At 40.2% G+C, this 18,539-nt stretch overlaps 2 protein-coding genes across 2 annotated transcripts in view; one reads left to right on the top strand and one right to left on the bottom strand.

Annotated features, from left to right (window-relative positions):
- Positions 1-2,774: 2,774 nt before the first annotated feature.
- Positions 2,775-11,754, top strand: LOC139733294 (GH3 domain-containing protein-like). Its single transcript, XM_071644131.1, has 6 exons — positions 2,775-3,204; positions 4,003-4,141; positions 5,027-5,182; positions 9,882-10,033; positions 10,315-10,421; positions 11,536-11,754. Exons 1-6 carry the CDS (start codon positions 2,775-2,777, stop codon positions 11,752-11,754), a joined length of 1,203 nt encoding a protein of 400 aa, XP_071500232.1.
- A 4,551-nt stretch (positions 11,755-16,305) lies between these two features.
- LOC139733293 (dynein heavy chain domain-containing protein 1-like) overlaps positions 16,306-18,539 on the bottom strand; it is a 146,149-nt gene continuing 143,915 nt past the window's right edge. The window contains exons 87-89 of the mRNA XM_071644130.1: positions 18,190-18,395; positions 17,176-17,728; positions 16,306-16,686 (exon numbers count right to left, since the gene is read on the bottom strand). Coding sequence (XP_071500231.1) covers positions 16,306-16,686; positions 17,176-17,728; positions 18,190-18,395 — 1,140 coding nt within the window. The remainder of the gene's footprint in view (positions 16,687-17,175; positions 17,729-18,189; positions 18,396-18,539) is intronic.

The raw sequence follows: 18,539 nt of genomic DNA, 5'->3' as shown, positions 1-18,539 counted from the left end.
GAGGATATGTTACACAAATATCTTTACAAATACAAATATAATTCAACGTTTAGCTTAATAGTGAAACGTTTCCGCTTAAAATCAAATACCAACTGTGCATACAGCTGTATTATACTTTACACGGTCGAATTTGTGCACTCGGGCAATACTTAAACTTGTTCATAGGTAGGCACACAACGGCTATTGAAAGAAAATTGTCAATGAGCTTTGGTCTGCATGAATTCTGTTTGGTGTAACACCTTTAACCGAATGTTAAGAAGCCATGATCACATTTCACACACACATACACACACCACCACCACCACGATAAGTACCACACCACACACACAATCAATCGTACGCAACTAAATGGTATCAATGGAGTTCATAGGCGATTTTCATAATTTTACATCATACTTAGGGTCTATAACATAAATCGACAGCTCCATGTACAGATTTGTGGAACAAGTTGTTGTCCCTGAGCAGAGAAATTATTACCCTGAAAAAAAAAAATCAAACAAATTTCACTGAACACGGATGATGACATAGGAGATTCACACATTTCAGAAATGTGGCAATGTAATTCCATTGTAATACCGCTTACTTGACAAGTTCACCTGTGTAGAATTAATGGAAGCTTTCTTGTTTATTTTTGCTTCCTTTAGCCCCCATAAACAATGCATCCTTATGGTGAAGCTGATATGTCATCATCCTTGTTCATTGTGATTGGTTAAAAAAAACCGCAAACGTTCATATTCCTCATCCCAATCACTATAAATTACAAAACTCTGTACCCAGTGTCACCACTTCACAGATGTTCAAAGGTAAAAGTCTGAAAATCGCGTGATATACATATTCAGACTGTAGAAGGGCCAATACCAGATCGTCCACCGCGGAGACTGCGTTTGTTTGTTTATCCCGATTCTACAGAGATTTTCTCTCATCGGAAGCAAAGGTTATCGCTTCCGGCCACCCACCAAAGTGTATCGGATCACAGTCCGATGAATCTAACTTGTATTGGACGACTATCAGGTCAGTGTCAGACATATCGGGCGGTGATCCGATGAGGCAAGATCGTCCGATGAGGATCACGCGCGACATGTCTGACACTCACCTGATAAATGACCGATCAAGTAGGATACATCAGACTGCGATCCAATATAATTTGGTTGATGTCCGGAATCAACAAACTTTGTTTCCGATGAATGACCGATGAGAAAAAGTTTCTGTGGAATGGGGGATATAATACAATTCCACATAGGCCACTCAGCGGGAACAAAGTTTGTTACTTCCGGCCACCCATTGAAGTGTATCGGATGGCAGTCTGATAAATCTGACTTGTGTTGGTCGACTATCAGGCCAGTGTCAAACACGTCGAGCGTGATCCTCATCGGACGATCTTGCCAAGTCGGATTACGCCTCTCTTGCGCGCCTTGCACTGACCTGATAGTCGACCAACACAAGTCAGGTTCATCTGACTGGAGTGCGATCCCATACACTGGTTAATGGCCTGAACAAAAAACAAGACAAAACAAAGCTTTGCTTCCGACAAGTTAGACCGATGGGAGAGAGAAAGAAAGAAAAAATCACTTGAACGGCTGTATTACCCTACATCAGAAAGATACAACCTCCCGCAATGTAATACCATGGAGCTACTGCATGTTTTTGCCTCTGTTTAGCTTTGCTTTGTAAGTAAAACCTGGCTCTGATATTCTCTACCCGCGGAAAGCTTTCATTTTGAAGGAGCACAAAACATCCACAACAAAATTTAAGGTGAAAAAAAAAATGATAGGACAAAATTATGATGGATCACGAAACTTGCTTCCAATATTTCCATTATCTGTGTTGCAACTAAGGGTATTACCTACACACACACACACACACACACACACACACACACACAAGAATGATAATCATGAACTGTAATGCAAAGGCCACGAAACCGAAAGGAGAGGAAGGGCCTGGGCTGCAGCTCAGAGGGTTCTACAAAGGAGGTACTAGGCGAGCCTTTTACCTCCTTGGTTCCCGAACTACCACTTCCGAAGGTTCTAGTTGTCGTGGTATTATACTATCGGGTTCTACCACAGATTCATCCAATCTTTTTGTTGTTGTTTTATTTTCTCTTTCACTCCCTCTTTCTCTCCATCTCTCTCTCTCTCTCTCTCTCTCTTTCGCTCTTTGTTATCTCCTCTCTCTTTTTCTTTCCAGCGCTCATTGCTCTTTTTTCTACCTGTCTCTCTTTGCTATTTTTGATTCTCCTCGCTCTTGGCCCTGCACCAAATGATGGGATAAAGTCCACTCTGTGTTGTTTCTTGTCGTCCACGGTTGCGCTCTTGCGAGGGAAGACCGCTCTCTATCGTCTGCAGAAGCACTGGAAGAGTCCTCGCCAAGCACAGGATCGCCTCCTCAGACACATTCTCCTCGAGAATGGCGACACGGAGTACGGCAGACGATACCGACTTCGAGACATCAAGGACAGAGAAGAGTTTAGGGCTCGCCATCCACTCACAACATACGAGCACTATCGTCCTTTCGTTGAAAGGGAGATTAATGGCGAGAGAAACATTATGACCCGGAAGTTCCAATCCAGTTACGTCAGGACTTCCGGTACGACTGGTCACGGCAAGATGATCCCTCACACAGATAGATTCGGGTTGTTCGTGAATTATATGGATATTCTTTACGCCACTGCTCGAATGGAATGCCCTAAACTGGGGATATATAATAAGCAGCTATACCACTATGTAGCCCCTGTAGTCTCTGCAACTAAAAATGGAGTACTCGTCGAAAGTATCATGACTATAAGAGAGGACACAAGGCTGTATTACACCACACCTCCAGCTGGTTTTCACATACATTCCTACGAGGTTGCGAACTACATTCACCTTCTGTTTGCACTTAGTGACGAGAACCTCGGCTCTATTTTCGTCGTGTTTCTGAGCACGCTAGAGAGCCTGATGAAACAACTCGAACAGTGGTGGGAAGACATCGTCCACGACATCGAGTACGGAACCATCCGTGAGGAACTCGATCTCCCTGACGACATACGGTCGGCACTGACAGCAGAGCTTCCTGGAGGCGACAGACAGAGGGCGCTAGAATTACGGCAACAGATCGTAGTCGGACTGGACAACATCTTGCCAAGGGTTTGGCCAAAGCTGAGAGTCATCATATCCGCGGACAGCACTGGAATCTGGCCCAAAATAAGAGAGAAATATGCAAGAGGTACAGTGATGCATCTTTAAAATGACTTTCCCGAATCATTTGCTATATATTGGTCATTATATATTGTTTGGTATCTGCAAATACTACCGAATGTGGCTATGTTGGTCGTTTTTCAGTCCATCCTATACCGGTCATTCAATATCGTTGTCACGACTGAAAAAAAAAAATATTGTGCAGTAGTCTGTTAATGTCTGGCCAAGCGTGATTTTCAAGTTGTATGTATACTATCGACTGAATTCTGTGCCAAATTTCCGAGTATCTTCAAGGTAAAGGTTGATCATGATCTTGAGTGAAACGTATAATGCCATTCAGTATGGCGAGCGTGATTTGTCGGTTGTTAAATGCACTATCTGAAGTTGGGCGAAATTCCCGTGGAAAAGTCTTTAAGGTAAAGGTTGATCATCTTGAGTGAATTGTAATGCCATTCCGTAAACAGGGGGTAAAAAATGTTCAAACATTTACCACAAGACAGGGCTTAAAGCCGAAAGTCAGGGAAAGACAGAAAAAAAAAACAGAAAAAAAAATCACGGATGTTGGGTTAAAAATGTCAAAGCTGTCATTGCCAACCGCAACTTCACAAAGAAAATTATGTTCTGCCCAACAAAGGGTTATGCGGGGGGTGAATGTTCAAAATTTGAGAATAATTCGTCAACTGTATCTCAGAAGTGTTAACACGTTGTTCATGAATATAAGCAATGATTAGGGTATCTTGTTTAAAATCCAAAAACATATAACATTTTTCACAGTAGCTACTTTAACATCTACAGCTTCAAAATTCACTTTGACTACCACTGTTAGACATTACCTTAGTTTCCAATGGATACGGAAGCTCAGAGTCGATTTTTATGGGAATCTCCATTTGGGCGTGGGACGAGCGACCGGATCTGCTCTTCACTCCTACCACAAACTTCTTCGAGTTCATCAAACTGCAGAACACGTACGTATACTATGTACCCCTTGTTGTTGTTCCGTGAGCAGAGCACAGGTGGCAGTAGATCAGACGGTATGAGCTTGGTTAGAGATGGGGTAAAAGTAGAGAAAATTTGGTTGTGGACTGCTGTAATGTTTTGCAGTGTATGATAATTCACTTCCGAAAAAAAAAAACCCCAGTGGTATTTCAATTCTAGTAAAGTACGTGACGAGTGCAGTAACCAAGATAAAACAGAAAGACGATACGACGAATTAAAGTGGAGGGCCCCTAAACACAACACAACAAACACACGTGCACACACAAACGCACATACACAAACGGCAGGATAGATGATATCCACGTTTCAATTGTCATAACAGTCTAAACATTCGTCCTTTTTGTGCGAGACGGCTATCACTGATCCTTGCAAAAAACAAAAACAAAGCAAAAACAAAAACAAAAACAAAAACAAAAAACCGAGAATAAAAAGTTTTGTTACTTCATCTGTCAATATTTCCTTGTACCACAGAATGGCAGACTGCCCACAGTTCATGAAGACACACCTAAACTACTTCTCCTGTTATCACCTACAATCAAACTCCCCTATTTCTCAATGAAACTATGAAAATTATGCAACACGTTGTAAAAAAGTCAGAACTGAAACCAAAAATGACAAATTTATTTCATTGATTGGTTAATAAACAGCTGATGAAGGCTACAGACTTTCGGCGATTATTTCAAATTGATTACTTGATAAACAAAATGTGTATAGAAGTATGGATGAAGCCTTTTTGTTGTGTTTTCAAATAACGATTTAGTTTCAGAGTTTTGTAAAATATGTGTTTTTTGTTGTTGTTTGTTTGTTTGTTTGTTTGTTTGTTTGTTTGTTTATGCTTTACTCTGTCACGAGAGTCAGCCTGAAACGCTGTTCCTCGACGAGCTCGAGATTGGCCAGGAGTACGAGGTCGTGATTACCCAGGCCTGCGGACTCTATCGATATAGACTGGGAGATATCATTCGAGTCACCGGTTTCCATCACAACTGTCCTTCATTTCAGTTCTTGTACCGGTTAGTGCAAACATTTATGTAGCCTTTGTCACTATGTGACAAATGTAACCATCAGCGAGATAGAAATATCTCCCATTAGTTTGTATCAGGTATATAGGCTTATAGTCTTCAGTTTTCCTGAAAATAAAAACCCATCATGGTCATTTTGACATTAACTTTCACGATTTTTTCAAACGGTATGAGCTTCATGTTCAACATGATAGCCCGGCATTGTAGTCAAGGTGGTGGCCAGAAGCTGTGCCTCGATTTTTTTTTGCATCATCTGTAGCATGGTTTTTGATGGTTTAACTATTTCGAGGGTGCTGAGTCCGAATCTGGATGACTCAACTTTTTCAGCCCGGGAGGGTTTCCCGTCCGGATAGAAGAGTTCGGACTGTACTCAAGATGGCTGCCAAAGACTGACATTTCAGTGTGCTTTATTATAAATGGCAAAATATTTCATGGTTTTAACCTGTTTTGACAGTGCTGAATTGGAATCTGGATGAGGCAACTTTTGCTCTTAAATGAATCCCACAAGGATTGGAACAATCATCCCCCAGCATTCCTACTGATTCACACTGATCAGTTACTAGCCATCCCCTTTAGAATTAATTGATGGTTTACCCTTTTTCGTATGTATCTATTCGGGATCCAAATCTGGTTGATGCAACTCTAGCATCCTTGAGAGTATAAAGAGAGATCTTAAAAATCATGAATATCTTAAAACTCTGAACGAAGCCCAAGTTTCATCAACCAACCTAGCCTTTTGTCAAGGCCCTCTCGCTGTATGGTGAAGAGAGCCCAGCTGAGTGGGGTTGCGCGAGGGCCTTTTGAGATCTGCTTCGCATCCTTTTGTTAGCCCTTTGAATTACCGACTTTTGCTCCCCGATTTCGGGAGCAAAAGTCGACCAATCAACGTGTCTGTCTGCTCGAACCCGATTTGAATAGAGCGAATGCACGCCGCAGACCTCACAGTACACAGAGTACACAGACCCAGGGGGTGGGGTTCAGAGCAAGAGTACACAGACCCAGGGGGTCTGTGGTAAGACCTCTTGCGGGTGGTCAGTGATGCATGCGAACAGGCATGATCACACCAAGACTGAGGATACGGGGAGCGCGCCATTCCATTGGTTGACCGGAACCTGTTAAAATAAGTATTCACAAGGGTTCACGTGTCATGAATAATAATGTTGAAGCTGATCTCAAAAGGCCCTCGCTGATCTCAAAAGGCCCTCGCGCGGCGAGAGGGCTTTGACAAAAGGCTACAACCAACCTGGCATTCAGCGCCCTGGATATGTGGGTAAGCTCCTCAATTTCCTTTTAATGTATTCACCATTTACAAGGAAATACCGAAGTGGGCATTTCAATTTTTAGCGGCCATATGCACGTAACCACCCCCCCCCCCCCAATAAAGCCAGAAATGCATCAACCAGATTCAGATTCAGCACCCGGAAAGAAAAAAAAGATTATTCCTATTATCTTTATTTATCAATTTGTAACCATTAAGAAGGAAATGATTATTCAAATTTTAAATTTTGGCTGGCAGTTTGAATATCTCAGTTGCAAGGCCCTCAGAGTCGAGGGTGTAAGTGTTGCTTTATCCAGGTTCAGCTCGAAATAGGGTAAAACTATCAAATCCTTTCTTTTCACCAGATATGTAGAAAATAGAACCTACATGGAAATTTAAGTTTTTGGCGTCCATCATAATCATAATCATATTTATTTATTCATTTACTTATTTCTAATGTTTTGTCAGGGAAGCCCATTCATCAATAAATAGTAGTCTTCCATTGAGCCCTGAATAACATTGATGAACATAACGTACATTTAAATAAATAGCAAAACGTATATACAGAAAAAAAAGATACTGTACATTGCAACTGAACATTGAAAAAATGTGTTGAAGTTCATTGTCGAAGGATGCCGAGGGTCAGATAGAAATTACAGTCATCAGGAAGAAATCACGGTTAAAGAAGTTTATTATGGTAAATCACTCGAACACATTTACAGGGATGGATTTTGAGGATGTCTCGCCCGGCATGAGAGGTGCGATGCGGTGAAGGACTTATGAGTAACTAATGCAATAAGCTAACAAGACTAGAGACCGTTTCTAGACTGGTGGACTCTTTATCTCTTTCGTTGGTTACTCTCTCGCTGTTCAAACACGAGTTTTACTCTAAGCTGACAAACACTTCACTCCATCTCCCAAGTAAGTGAAGTGAACTCTAAGGTAAGCATGAAGTCGGTCTTATATACCGCTTTCAAACAAGCTCCTCTTGTTCGAGAGAGATAGAGAGGACCAGTCATGAAGGTCACGAGAAAGACGTTTATCGCGCTGCGGAGTATATAGGAGAAGGACGTCTTTGAGCACATAGATAAGGAGCTCAAAGTCATAGGCAAGGAGAGGATACAAGGACAGGAGAAAGTCAAGATAAGAAGCAAGCAGAAAGGGGCTGAAGGACAGTGAGAGTTAGGGCAAAAGGAGCAAGCACAAAGGGCTGAAGGACAGTGAGAGTCAAGGAAGTATAGGGAGCAGGCTGAAAAGGCTGAAGCTAGGGCAGTGAGAGGCAAGGGCGAAGGGTAAACACGGTAAGGGCGAGGACTCTGAAAGTCAAGACAAAGTTGAAGTTAGGAAAGCAAGGCAAGAGATCTGAAAAACAAAGCAAAGTCAAAGTGAGAAGGGACACAACGAAAGTACTGAAGGTGAGAGCAAGGTCAGAGGGAGGGAAGCACAGAATGACATGTGAAGGTCAGAAGAACAAGTGAACACAAGGTCAAAGTGGTGAGAGCATAGAATAGACTTGTGAAGGTCAGAAGAACAGAGGAAGATGGACAAAGAGAAGACCCCGCTGATGCAAAGCGATTGAGATTGGGATAGCTAATATAAATTTGCAATGGCGCTAGCGAGACATCCTTTACATAGAATTGTAGTGTACAATAATCACGAAAGCAAGGAAAAACATGTAATGCTTTATACATAATGTTACATCAAATATCTGAACCAAAATGCGTGACAATATTCCATATTCATCAAGAGTTGCATCATCCAGGTTTCGATTAAGCACCGTTGAAACACGTTAAAACTATTTCTTCCTTTTTCGATTTTTTTCACCATTTATGAGAAAATATTTCGAATTTTAGATTTTAAGTATAAAAAAATCATCAAGGAAATAAGATTTGCATGACCCAGATTTCGATTCAACACAGGCGACAGGTCTTCGAAGTAGGGTAACCCACCACTAAATGACTTCTAGGATTGTAAAACAAGGTTAGGCCCAAAATCTGACTTCGTCAACCAGACTGGTTTAGAATGTCCGGTTGTCTTCGTCCCCATACAATGCAATGTAATCAATGCATGTATTTTGTTCGCTTTGCTCTTATTCTTGATTTGAATTTGGAGTTAAAAGAGTTCACAGGTTTTCATTTTGACTGATTTCGGCTAATCAAAGTCATGGGTAATCACTGCGATTCTGCAATGGCGCTGACTGAAGATGATAAGCAAAATAAAAACAACAGCAGCAGCAACAACAACAACAATAAAAACATTTGAAAAAATACCACCTGATGAAAGACATTATCCTGGTTGGTTGGAATAATAATGCTTTTTCTTACCCTACCTATAAATCTTAATCACACGTAATATTTAAACGCTTCTTGTGCCCTGGTCTGAAATACGCCTGTGTCAAGATATAACGAACAAAAAGCCTAATACCCACTGTAAATATACACACTTGCAGTCCCCTTCACCATTTACAGCAGCGGTTCTTAGCTTGCCATTAACTCATCGGTAATTTTCCGTGCTGAAAAGCCTGTTTTCTTTTTTGTTTGTTTGCTGTATTTGTTTGTTTCGTTTTTCTGTTTGTTTTTGTTTTGTTTTGTTTTTACTAAGCAAATGAATGATTTGCCATTAGGACGCTAATGTTGAAAAAACAATGGCAAAGTCCAACATTCGGAAAAGTTTTTTCTCCGAATGTGTTTCCCACAATGAAGCCGATCAAACCATTCTTGATTGCACATTACCTTTGTGCGTAGTTCCCCCGACTTGTGTGAGAATGTCGATTGAACATTGCTATAGGCCAGTAACAAACACGAAGAATGGGGAATTAATCAAATGCGAACAACGCAAATATTCCAATAATCACGGGAGGAGGGGGGGGGGGTGTTTCTAAGGAGGGTTGAGGGTTGAGGGCTGCCTTGAGTTGGAGTCAAATTATTTTGTTATCTTTCCTATCTCCTTTCTTTCCCTTTCAATTCGCTTTGTGGACGCACGCACGATTGTGGTGTGTGTGTGTCTGTGTGTCTGTGTGTGTGTGTGAGTGTGTGTGTGTGTGTTGACTTCTTTTCTGAGGACCTACCCGCACTAGAATGCACACGTCTGTAGATTCCCACATCACACATTTTTTTAATGAATAAATATGGCGTACTTTCAAAAATTTCATTTTCTATACGGGTTTTTGAATTATTTTCTTATCGATCAATATGTAGATATTATGTAGTCCCTATGTTGCAATTTGATGGCTAGGAAATCTAATACTAGTAGGCCTATACGAAATTAAAAGCAAATTATAATAAAGGCAGACAACTCGGTCTTGCCCTTTATAGAGACCAGATGTCACGTGGTGCAGATTTCTAATCTAAATTATATACATTTGTAGATTTATTATTGACCATTCCCATCACCATGTGTCCCTCTGTAACTTTCACATTCTGTCATTTTCAGTCTGGGCCTAATACTGAATTTGCGATACGAGAAGATTGATCAGGGAGTCGCACTCCAGGCATTTCAGGCCGCCGTTGATCGCTTGCCGGGCAGGGTCAAACTGACTGAGTTTGCTGCTGCCGAGAGTACTTTGCTTTCAGAAACATGCACTGGTGAGTAGAATAACATATAGTTGGGTTTATTACCCTCTGACATGTTAATCTTTTTTTTTTTTTTTTTTTTTTTTTTTTGCTAACAACCATGAGTCAAGATGGGCTTTATGAAGTTGGTAAGGTGTCATTTACTCCTTTGTTGTGACTCTCTTGCGTGACTCTTAGACGCCACTTTTTTAATGCTAATAATCCTTTATTAGAGGACTCTCTTGTTTAAAAAGGAGTTTCTGTAAATGCTGAACATTTTCTGATTTTCAACTTGCCTTTTTACTCTGAACCAGTTTTTGAAAGGGACGAACTTATGCCTTACTATTTAATCTTCATGGAGTTGGAGTTCCCATCTGGAAATGAATTGTATGAAGAGATCACACAAGAACTCAAGGCAATGGTAAGTGTACTCCTGACGTCTTTTTCTCGTTTCTTTTAATATAATAGTCAAAGTTCAATAATACGCACAATTTACCCTCCTAGAACAAGAGTGAATTTCCCCTATCATACATATGTTTACTCACGGTAATCAATAGTCATTTCTGCACAGCCTTTAAATGTTTTCCTTTGTATCTAAAATAGCTCATGTAATGATTCTCATGGAATTTCCAATACTATCAAAAACCCATGTGGACAGTTAACCCTGTATACTGAAAGAAGACATGACACAGTTTAAATCACAATGGCTGAAAACATCGAAAAATGCCAAATTCATTGGTGCACATCATCTATATTGCCATTTTCATAGGCTATCCCGAGGTCACACTTTACACAATATGAATGGAATTAGAGAAATATAACAATAATAATTACTTACTGCACTTTACTGTGTTTCTTCAGCCTCACATGTGATCTTACTGCATCCGTCTACTGTATACTCTCTACGTTATATTTTGCAAGTCATCCAAGGTTGTACCATACTGTTGTCTACCTATTGCACAAATTGAATATCTATTTCGCTGCTCACCGTGTAAGATACATTAGATGCAATCTGGTATTCAAATGCTTGTATTCGTGCAACCTAGAATACCATTTCGAATAATTTCTAAGCACTTCCCTACTTTTACACAACGACTTCGAACTCCCTGAAACCGTAAAATACCGTTCATTATGGAAGAGTCAGAATGGGCTAATTTTTTACCATTGGTATTTGTATTTCTGTATATGGAGCTTCACATTATTATTAAGAATGAAATAAAATAAATAATGTAACTTTCTCTTTAGCAAAAATGCGGTTCCATCACTATCCCTGGTTCCAGAGAATGAATATTCTTTGATATAATAATTCATTCATCAATCTAGCAATGAATCAATCTATTGGATAATCAATCAGTTGATTGCCTATGACTGTCCGACATTTATTGCTTGGTCCATGAATATAATGAGTACATTTATCATGTTTATTCATTAACAATGTTTGTTTACTTCGCTGTTCACTCATTAAGTCATCCATCAGTTCATTGGTTTATCTATTTGCCGTTTCATCTTTGACTCGATGTGCTTTTTACCGACAGCTCGATCAGGAGCTGCGTGACCGCAATAGCGACTACGACCGGCTGCGCCGGGAAGGTGCCATTGCGCCCCCTCGAGTTCACCTCGTGCAACCTGGAGCATTCGAGGCGTTGAAGGGCCATATTTTGGCCAACACCAGCACCTCTGCTAACCAGTACAAAGTACCGCGCAAACTACAGTCAGAAAGCCTGGTCGAGTTCTTACTTCATGAAGTTATGTGATTGTATGGGCCACACAATGGCCCCGATAAATCATGTAGGCCTACCACCCTTGCTTTGATGACAACAGAAGATAAAAATCCAGCGGATCCTAAAATCTATTAATACAAGCTTTATTGTGTAGATATGGTATGGTTGAATATTCTCAAAGCATTCTACTGTCCTAAAACTGCCACTGTGGGTTCTTCGAACATAATCATGATAATGACCATGTCAATGAAGAACATAGTATTACAGTAATATATAGTATACTGACTTTTTTTTTTTTTTGAAATTCATTTTTAACCTGTTGGAGAAGTACTATTTTTTCCATAACACACTTCTCATTTACCTCAGCCTGAGAAATATTCGGGAGTAGTCTTTGATGGGTTAATCAGAAAGTTAATTTATATTGATAAGAAGACCTACATTGTACTATTATATTTGACATGTTGAGGAAAATAACATATGTTACTTGGCCCTTACCTCATAAAGCTTAAAGTAATATGGTGACCATAAAGTAATAAAGTAATGTGGTGACCATTAATAGTGTAATGTGGTGATGACGAATCTTGTAAACATATTACAGGTGGCTATCTCGGTATGTTCTAATGTATTTTTTTAATTGTTTGTTTCTCTTGTTCTTTTTGCTCTCTTTTCCTTTACATCCCACTCCTTTTCTTTTGTAGTTTTCGTTATTAGGTTGTTTTGTTCAGTAAGATTTGAACATTTTCATCTATTTAGTACATGTAGGTCCCCTACATTTCATGTTTGCAAAATTGTCTTGTCTTCTTTAATGATGACATTATGTCTTGTCTTGTGTTCTATTGATTTTATCATGATGTTTGTGTTTGTGGTGTGGAACAACCAAATCAAATCAAATCAAATCAAATCAAATCAAATCAAATCAAAGCAAATCAAATCAAATCAAATCAAATCAAATCAAATCAAATCAAATCAAATCAAATCAAATCAAATCAAATCAAATCAAATCAAATCAAATCAAATCAAATCAAATCAAAGCTTCTTGGTCTTATTGACATACAGTGTAGGCCTATCTGGTGTTGTCCTGACTATATAAAAAATACAAGTAGAGTAAGTATAAAAAACACATTCATGCTATAAACCTACACTAAATCACGCCCAGCCCCATGACGATTTTGTTGTATCACTTTTTCTGTGTGTGTGTGTGTGTGTGTGTGTGTGTGTGTGTGTGTGTGTGTGTGTGTCTATGTCTGGGAGGTGTTAACCTCATGTTTCTGTACATGTATGCAGTTCATATACACTTGTACATGTGTACACACTCATAATTAAATGTATGACATTGCATGTGATTGTATATGTGATTGTGTTTATACAGTGTATATGCACATTAAAATGGTTTACACAAATGTGCGTGTGTGTCCTTGTGTGAGTGTGTGTTTGTGCATTATGCATGTATGGTACATGGACAAATGGAACCAATACATTACTGAAACATAACAGTTACAAGAAATTATCTTAACTTTCAAGATAAGACTGATTTATTTTCTATTCCACAACAATCGCTGAAATTCTCATTGCAAACAACAGGTTGCATATTACTCTTGGTGCACTGTATTTTGCATATACAATGTACAATACCATCAGAGAAGAGGACGATGAACTTGCTTATGTCAAGACAGAAAGACAGGGACAAACCCAGCATAATTTACACTTCTAATAAAAAGACCATATTTACAACAATATCAAAACTGTTTGTAGCTGCCTGGCAGTGCAGTTATATATTTACCTTTCCATGTACACACATAATATGTAAATAAACCTTCTGTAGGAACCTATACAGAAACATTTACAATATGCATAGATTTACACTCTGTAAGCTGTAATATTGTGCAAAATATCTGAAAGTCACACTTATTTATTTATTTATTTACAAAATTTATGCATTGGAATGGATTATTTGGGACGGATTTGCAAGTTTTTCAACACAGCAGATATAAGACTTAACCACTCTCTAGTCTCTCTCTATTCCATGATAAATAGAGAGCCTATATCATCTTTTTAAAATCTATTTTGCATAATATGAATGAATACAGTATACTGCATGTCTTTCCAGAGATTTACTTGTAAGATGCAGTGGTTTTATGCTCCTGTGTATATGTACATTGGATCTACACACCCTGCAGAATATCGCAGTGACAAAACTTACAGATAAACAGTGACGTACAAAGTATAACTTTAACATCCTGGCATTACTTAAGTCGTCAATCTCACTCAATGCTTTGAAAAATTCAAGGTGTTCTCTATGGTGTCAGTCATTCTATAGTGAACAAATTTAATACACCATGCAATGAGAGGCTCTTGTTGAAATTATGAAGTCTGAGGTGACAGAAATAGCACTATTTTTGAGGGGCACATCTTTTCAGAAAATAAGACAATTTTTGTCACCACAGAGTTCATAATTTTACTACAGGCTCGAAATACAGCACGATACTGTATATTTGTTTTCTGTCTTCAAGCACATCTTTCTCAATAAGATTACAAAACATTTCCACTTACATTAGATATTCCTCAACAGTTCTGTTGTTTGTTTTCATATTGCAGCACAGACAATCATGTAGTATACTATGTACAGTGGAGGTGATTAAAGGGTGTGTACAGTTCAGGTCGAGGTGAAGATTTAGCTTTTAACGTTTTGTGAGATATTCAGAAACCACTCTATGAGATGTCAAAGAGCATGCAGTTCTAAGGGGAATAAAAGTTTATTCGATGAAAATCGGTTCTGAAATGGCTGAGATATCCAAAAACAAGGTGAAACAAAGAGATACTAATAAAGTTGGGGCATGTCGCCTTTTATTATGAGCACTTTTTTGGATATCTCGGCCATTTGAAAACCAATTTTCATCAAAATAAACGTTGAATCCTTTTTAGAATTACATGCTCTTCCATATTTCATAAGAGGCTATTCATTATCTCACTTAGGAATGTTCAAAACATGAATCCCTACCTCAACCAGTACTGTACAGTCCCTTTAATAGTGGTCTATGAGGCTGATACCGATAGCACTCCACACACGCTATATCAATGAATATACCATGAAAATGACGTTGGAGGTAAGGCACATTTTTCTAATCTGCATCTTGTCGTCAACATAACGATCTTATGCTTTTTGATAGTCAGATGACAACAAAAGACCAATCAGCAAACAGGATTTCATTACTCCGTTGAAGACAAATCCCAAGTACGAGTACTCTCGGGCAGGTGTCTATGGGAAATGCCTGTTCAAACAAAATCAGCCCGTCCTCAACGGGTTGTTGAAGGATATACATGTAATGAACAAGAGGAAACAGTCTATTCTCAGACATGTTTTAAAAGAGAGAGGAAGAGACATCAATTTCAATAAGCACCTGTGAGGAAAGGTGTGATATAAAATCGGTGGCACGTGAATGAAAGACTCGGTCGCATATTTCTCTGCTGTACACGCATTTGCTTACAGTGTATGAATCTACACAGACAGTGGTTCATACATGCTATTAAGATCTATATACACCAGGATCCTGGTTCATAAAACTCTTTATATCAATATACAGTTAGATCCAGGTTCATAATATCCATTTACACTAAGATCTCAAGTTCATAATATTCATATACATTTGGATTCAGGTTTGAATACACTAAAATCCACACACACTAAAGATGCACAAAACAGGATCATGGTTCACATACAGTGAACACTTGGATCTACAACACACTAAGATCCCGGTTCATGTACGCTAGGATCCATAAATACTAAGATCCATAAAACACGATCCTGGTTCACTATACAGTGTATGTACACTCAGATCCATAACACACTACAGTACGATCGAGGTTCACTTACACTGCAGTAGGATCCATAAACACTTAAGATCCATACACTCTAAATCAGTGTTTATATACACTAACATCCCAAAACACTCAGATCCAGGCTCACACACTTAAATCCATATTATATATATACTGCATAAAGCCAATAGGTCCAGAGTGCAGGCTGTGACCTATTGTGCTAAAAATATCCCATCAATACAATCATAACATCAGAGATCAACACATCTTACTGGCATCCTTTCACAGTCTGCATCTCTATAGCACCTCAATGAAGAGTCCAAGGTGCTTGATATATTTTTGATACCAACAGTGCAATGTTGTACTGTTGATACCATTTAAAGGCCATTATCAACAAAAAGTAGGATTAATTGCATTTCAGACATGGTGTGAACTTTCTTATACACTAACACTGGATGAATCCAGTTTGTTTGACAGCATATATGTCATGTTGTACCACTGGCATTCTTGCACCATGAGATTAAAAAATCTTGGTGTTCTTCAGTTATCGTGTAACAAAACTATAATGGCTGCAAAGTATGGTAGTGAAGGTGCAATGCTATACAATGGACACTCTGGTAACAAAAATGATCAACAGATCTTGGCTTGATTTTATTGTTTAACTACAGGATATTGGGGGCAGCGTACATACAACTTTATGTTACCAAAGGTGCACAGTGACACCACAAATACCCAGTTAACCTTTGTGATCAACAGAAAGTGGCGTCCCTACAGTCTGCATGTGGCATAAACTCTCTTCTGCATCCAGACGGAAGAGTCGAGGGTGCAAGGAAGGTTCACTGTGAGGACAGGGTCACCCAGGAAGAGTTCTTCGGTGCTAACGTTCCCAACATATGCACGACATGGATAGCTGGACGAGGAGGCGTGCTGCTCGTCACCGGCGGCCGAGTCGTGGTTGATGACATCCGGCTTGAGCCACAAGATGGGAAGGGCGGAAGAGTGACGGTTTGCCATGGAGGATGGAGCGGAGGTGTTAGGGAGCTGGATGAGGGAGCGTCTGGAATCCCAGTCAGCATTGTGGAGGTGGAAACCAGCGAGGTACACGCCCTGGGCTGGGGGCTCTTTGGGGGGTTTCTCAATTCCAGTTATCTGATAAAGAAATGAGCAGGTGGAAATTCTGTTACATATTGTGGATAAAGTAAATCTACATCAAGCATTATTTTCATCTTTGGTACCTCAGACGTGAATCCACAGATTGCATCACAACTCAGAAAGTCATAAAGAGTTGGCACTTGGACTGCATGTTCTAATCTTCGAAGATCAAAAAAAACAAGTGACTTGGCTTAATCCCTCGATCATTTCAGGAGACAATCCGAAGTTTGCTACAGTTCCAAATTTACAAACTGATCCACATCTTTTCATGGGATAGGAATGTTGATTTTCTGAATGCAATTTCATGAACAGAATTGTGCAGATAAATTCCCTATCAATAATGACTTGATAAGTGAACATATATCTACAGTTTGCACAGGACTGTACTGCCTCATAGCCAACTCCCGACTACAAGCCTACGATCTCCTCATCTGAAATTAAATCTGGTGCATTATAGAATCAGGAAGACTGCAATATCTAAGTCACCTCAATCCCCATCTTGAGTTGGTGCAGCTCAAGATACTCCTTCCTAGAGTGTTCCTGCAGCACGGTGTCGATGAAAGCCTTGGGACGACTGAAGGCTGCCAGTCTGTAGCACACAGACACGCTTTCACCCGCATCTTTGTAACTCAGGAGAAGCTCTACTCTGGTCTTAACGTCTGCCAGCCACTCCTTCACGGAGGTGCGCCACGGCGGGACGCCCCCGGCTTCCTGCATCCAGTCTTCCGGGATGCGGTTCCTGCTCAGGGGCGAGAGTATCCTGTCGACGCCGGGAGTGAGGGCGGCCTCACCCACCACCGCCTTGAGCGCCAGGTCAACGTCGAACTGCACACGATCGATGAGAGACCCCACGGCGGCGATCTCGGCACCGATGAAGTTCTGGAGGTGGTTGAGAGATTCGGGTGCCGGGGTCGGGAGGGCTGGGATGTCAGCCAGGGCTTCGTCCAAGGATAGGATGTACTTGGGTAGGGTGGGAAGGTACCAGGTGTTAATGGACATCTTGCAGCGAGCCAGGGCCTTGAGTGACTTGGAGAGGTACCTGCGAATTAATTACATTACCATAACATCAGCTTTGTAGTATATCAGCACAACAGGGCTGCTTTTACATTACCACAACTCTCATAAGTGCATATAATTATTTAAAAGAAACTTTTATGTAGACAACATGTTGCTCTTCAACACCTCACAAACTGCACATCATGGTTGTACGTGTACATGTACATGGACCCCTTTTCCTAAAGAGGTAGGATTGATCTTATGCTTGCTTTATTGAGTGTAACTCAGCAAATCAAGCGTAAGATCAATCCTGATCTTACAATGTACATCTGCTTCATAAAGATACTTGTGCTTGATTTAAAGCACAGATTTAGTGGCAGACTGTACATAAATTTTTTAAATCACATCAATCGCAAGATCAATCCTACGATCAATCTGTATGAAACAGGCCCATGGTGTTTCACAAGCAGTATTACTAATCAATTAGGTCCAGGTCCTGCCTACCTGCTGGATCTTCTCTCCTGGAGTTCTCTAGCTCCGGGAGAAAGTCCAAGATGAGGAGGCTCCACGTCATCCTTCATGGTGTCGAAGAGATGCTGGAACCGCCTGGCAACCATGTTACCCCCGGTGCTCCCGGACCGCCTCTCTCGCCCCATCTCGGCAACCAGGGAGGCGAGCAGGGAGGCGGCGCCCATGGAGGATGGCATCTTCTGTGAGGATGAGCAGAGAAAGTTGGCTACCTTCATTGTCATGATCCTTGACATTACACAGCAAAGGTCACATTTGCAGTAATAGAGACTCAAATCATGCCGTTGAATATTCCTACTTGGGAATGACATTGCAGGCGACATTTT

Source organism: Diadema antillarum, unplaced genomic scaffold, assembly GCF_040938485.1.
Source record: "Diadema antillarum isolate AM-2024a unplaced genomic scaffold, OU_Dant_1.0 seq00000467_RagTag, whole genome shotgun sequence".
In the NCBI taxonomy this organism is placed as follows: domain Eukaryota; kingdom Metazoa; phylum Echinodermata; class Echinoidea; order Diadematoida; family Diadematidae; genus Diadema; species Diadema antillarum.
This window is presented reverse-complemented; position numbering and strand designations above follow the sequence as displayed.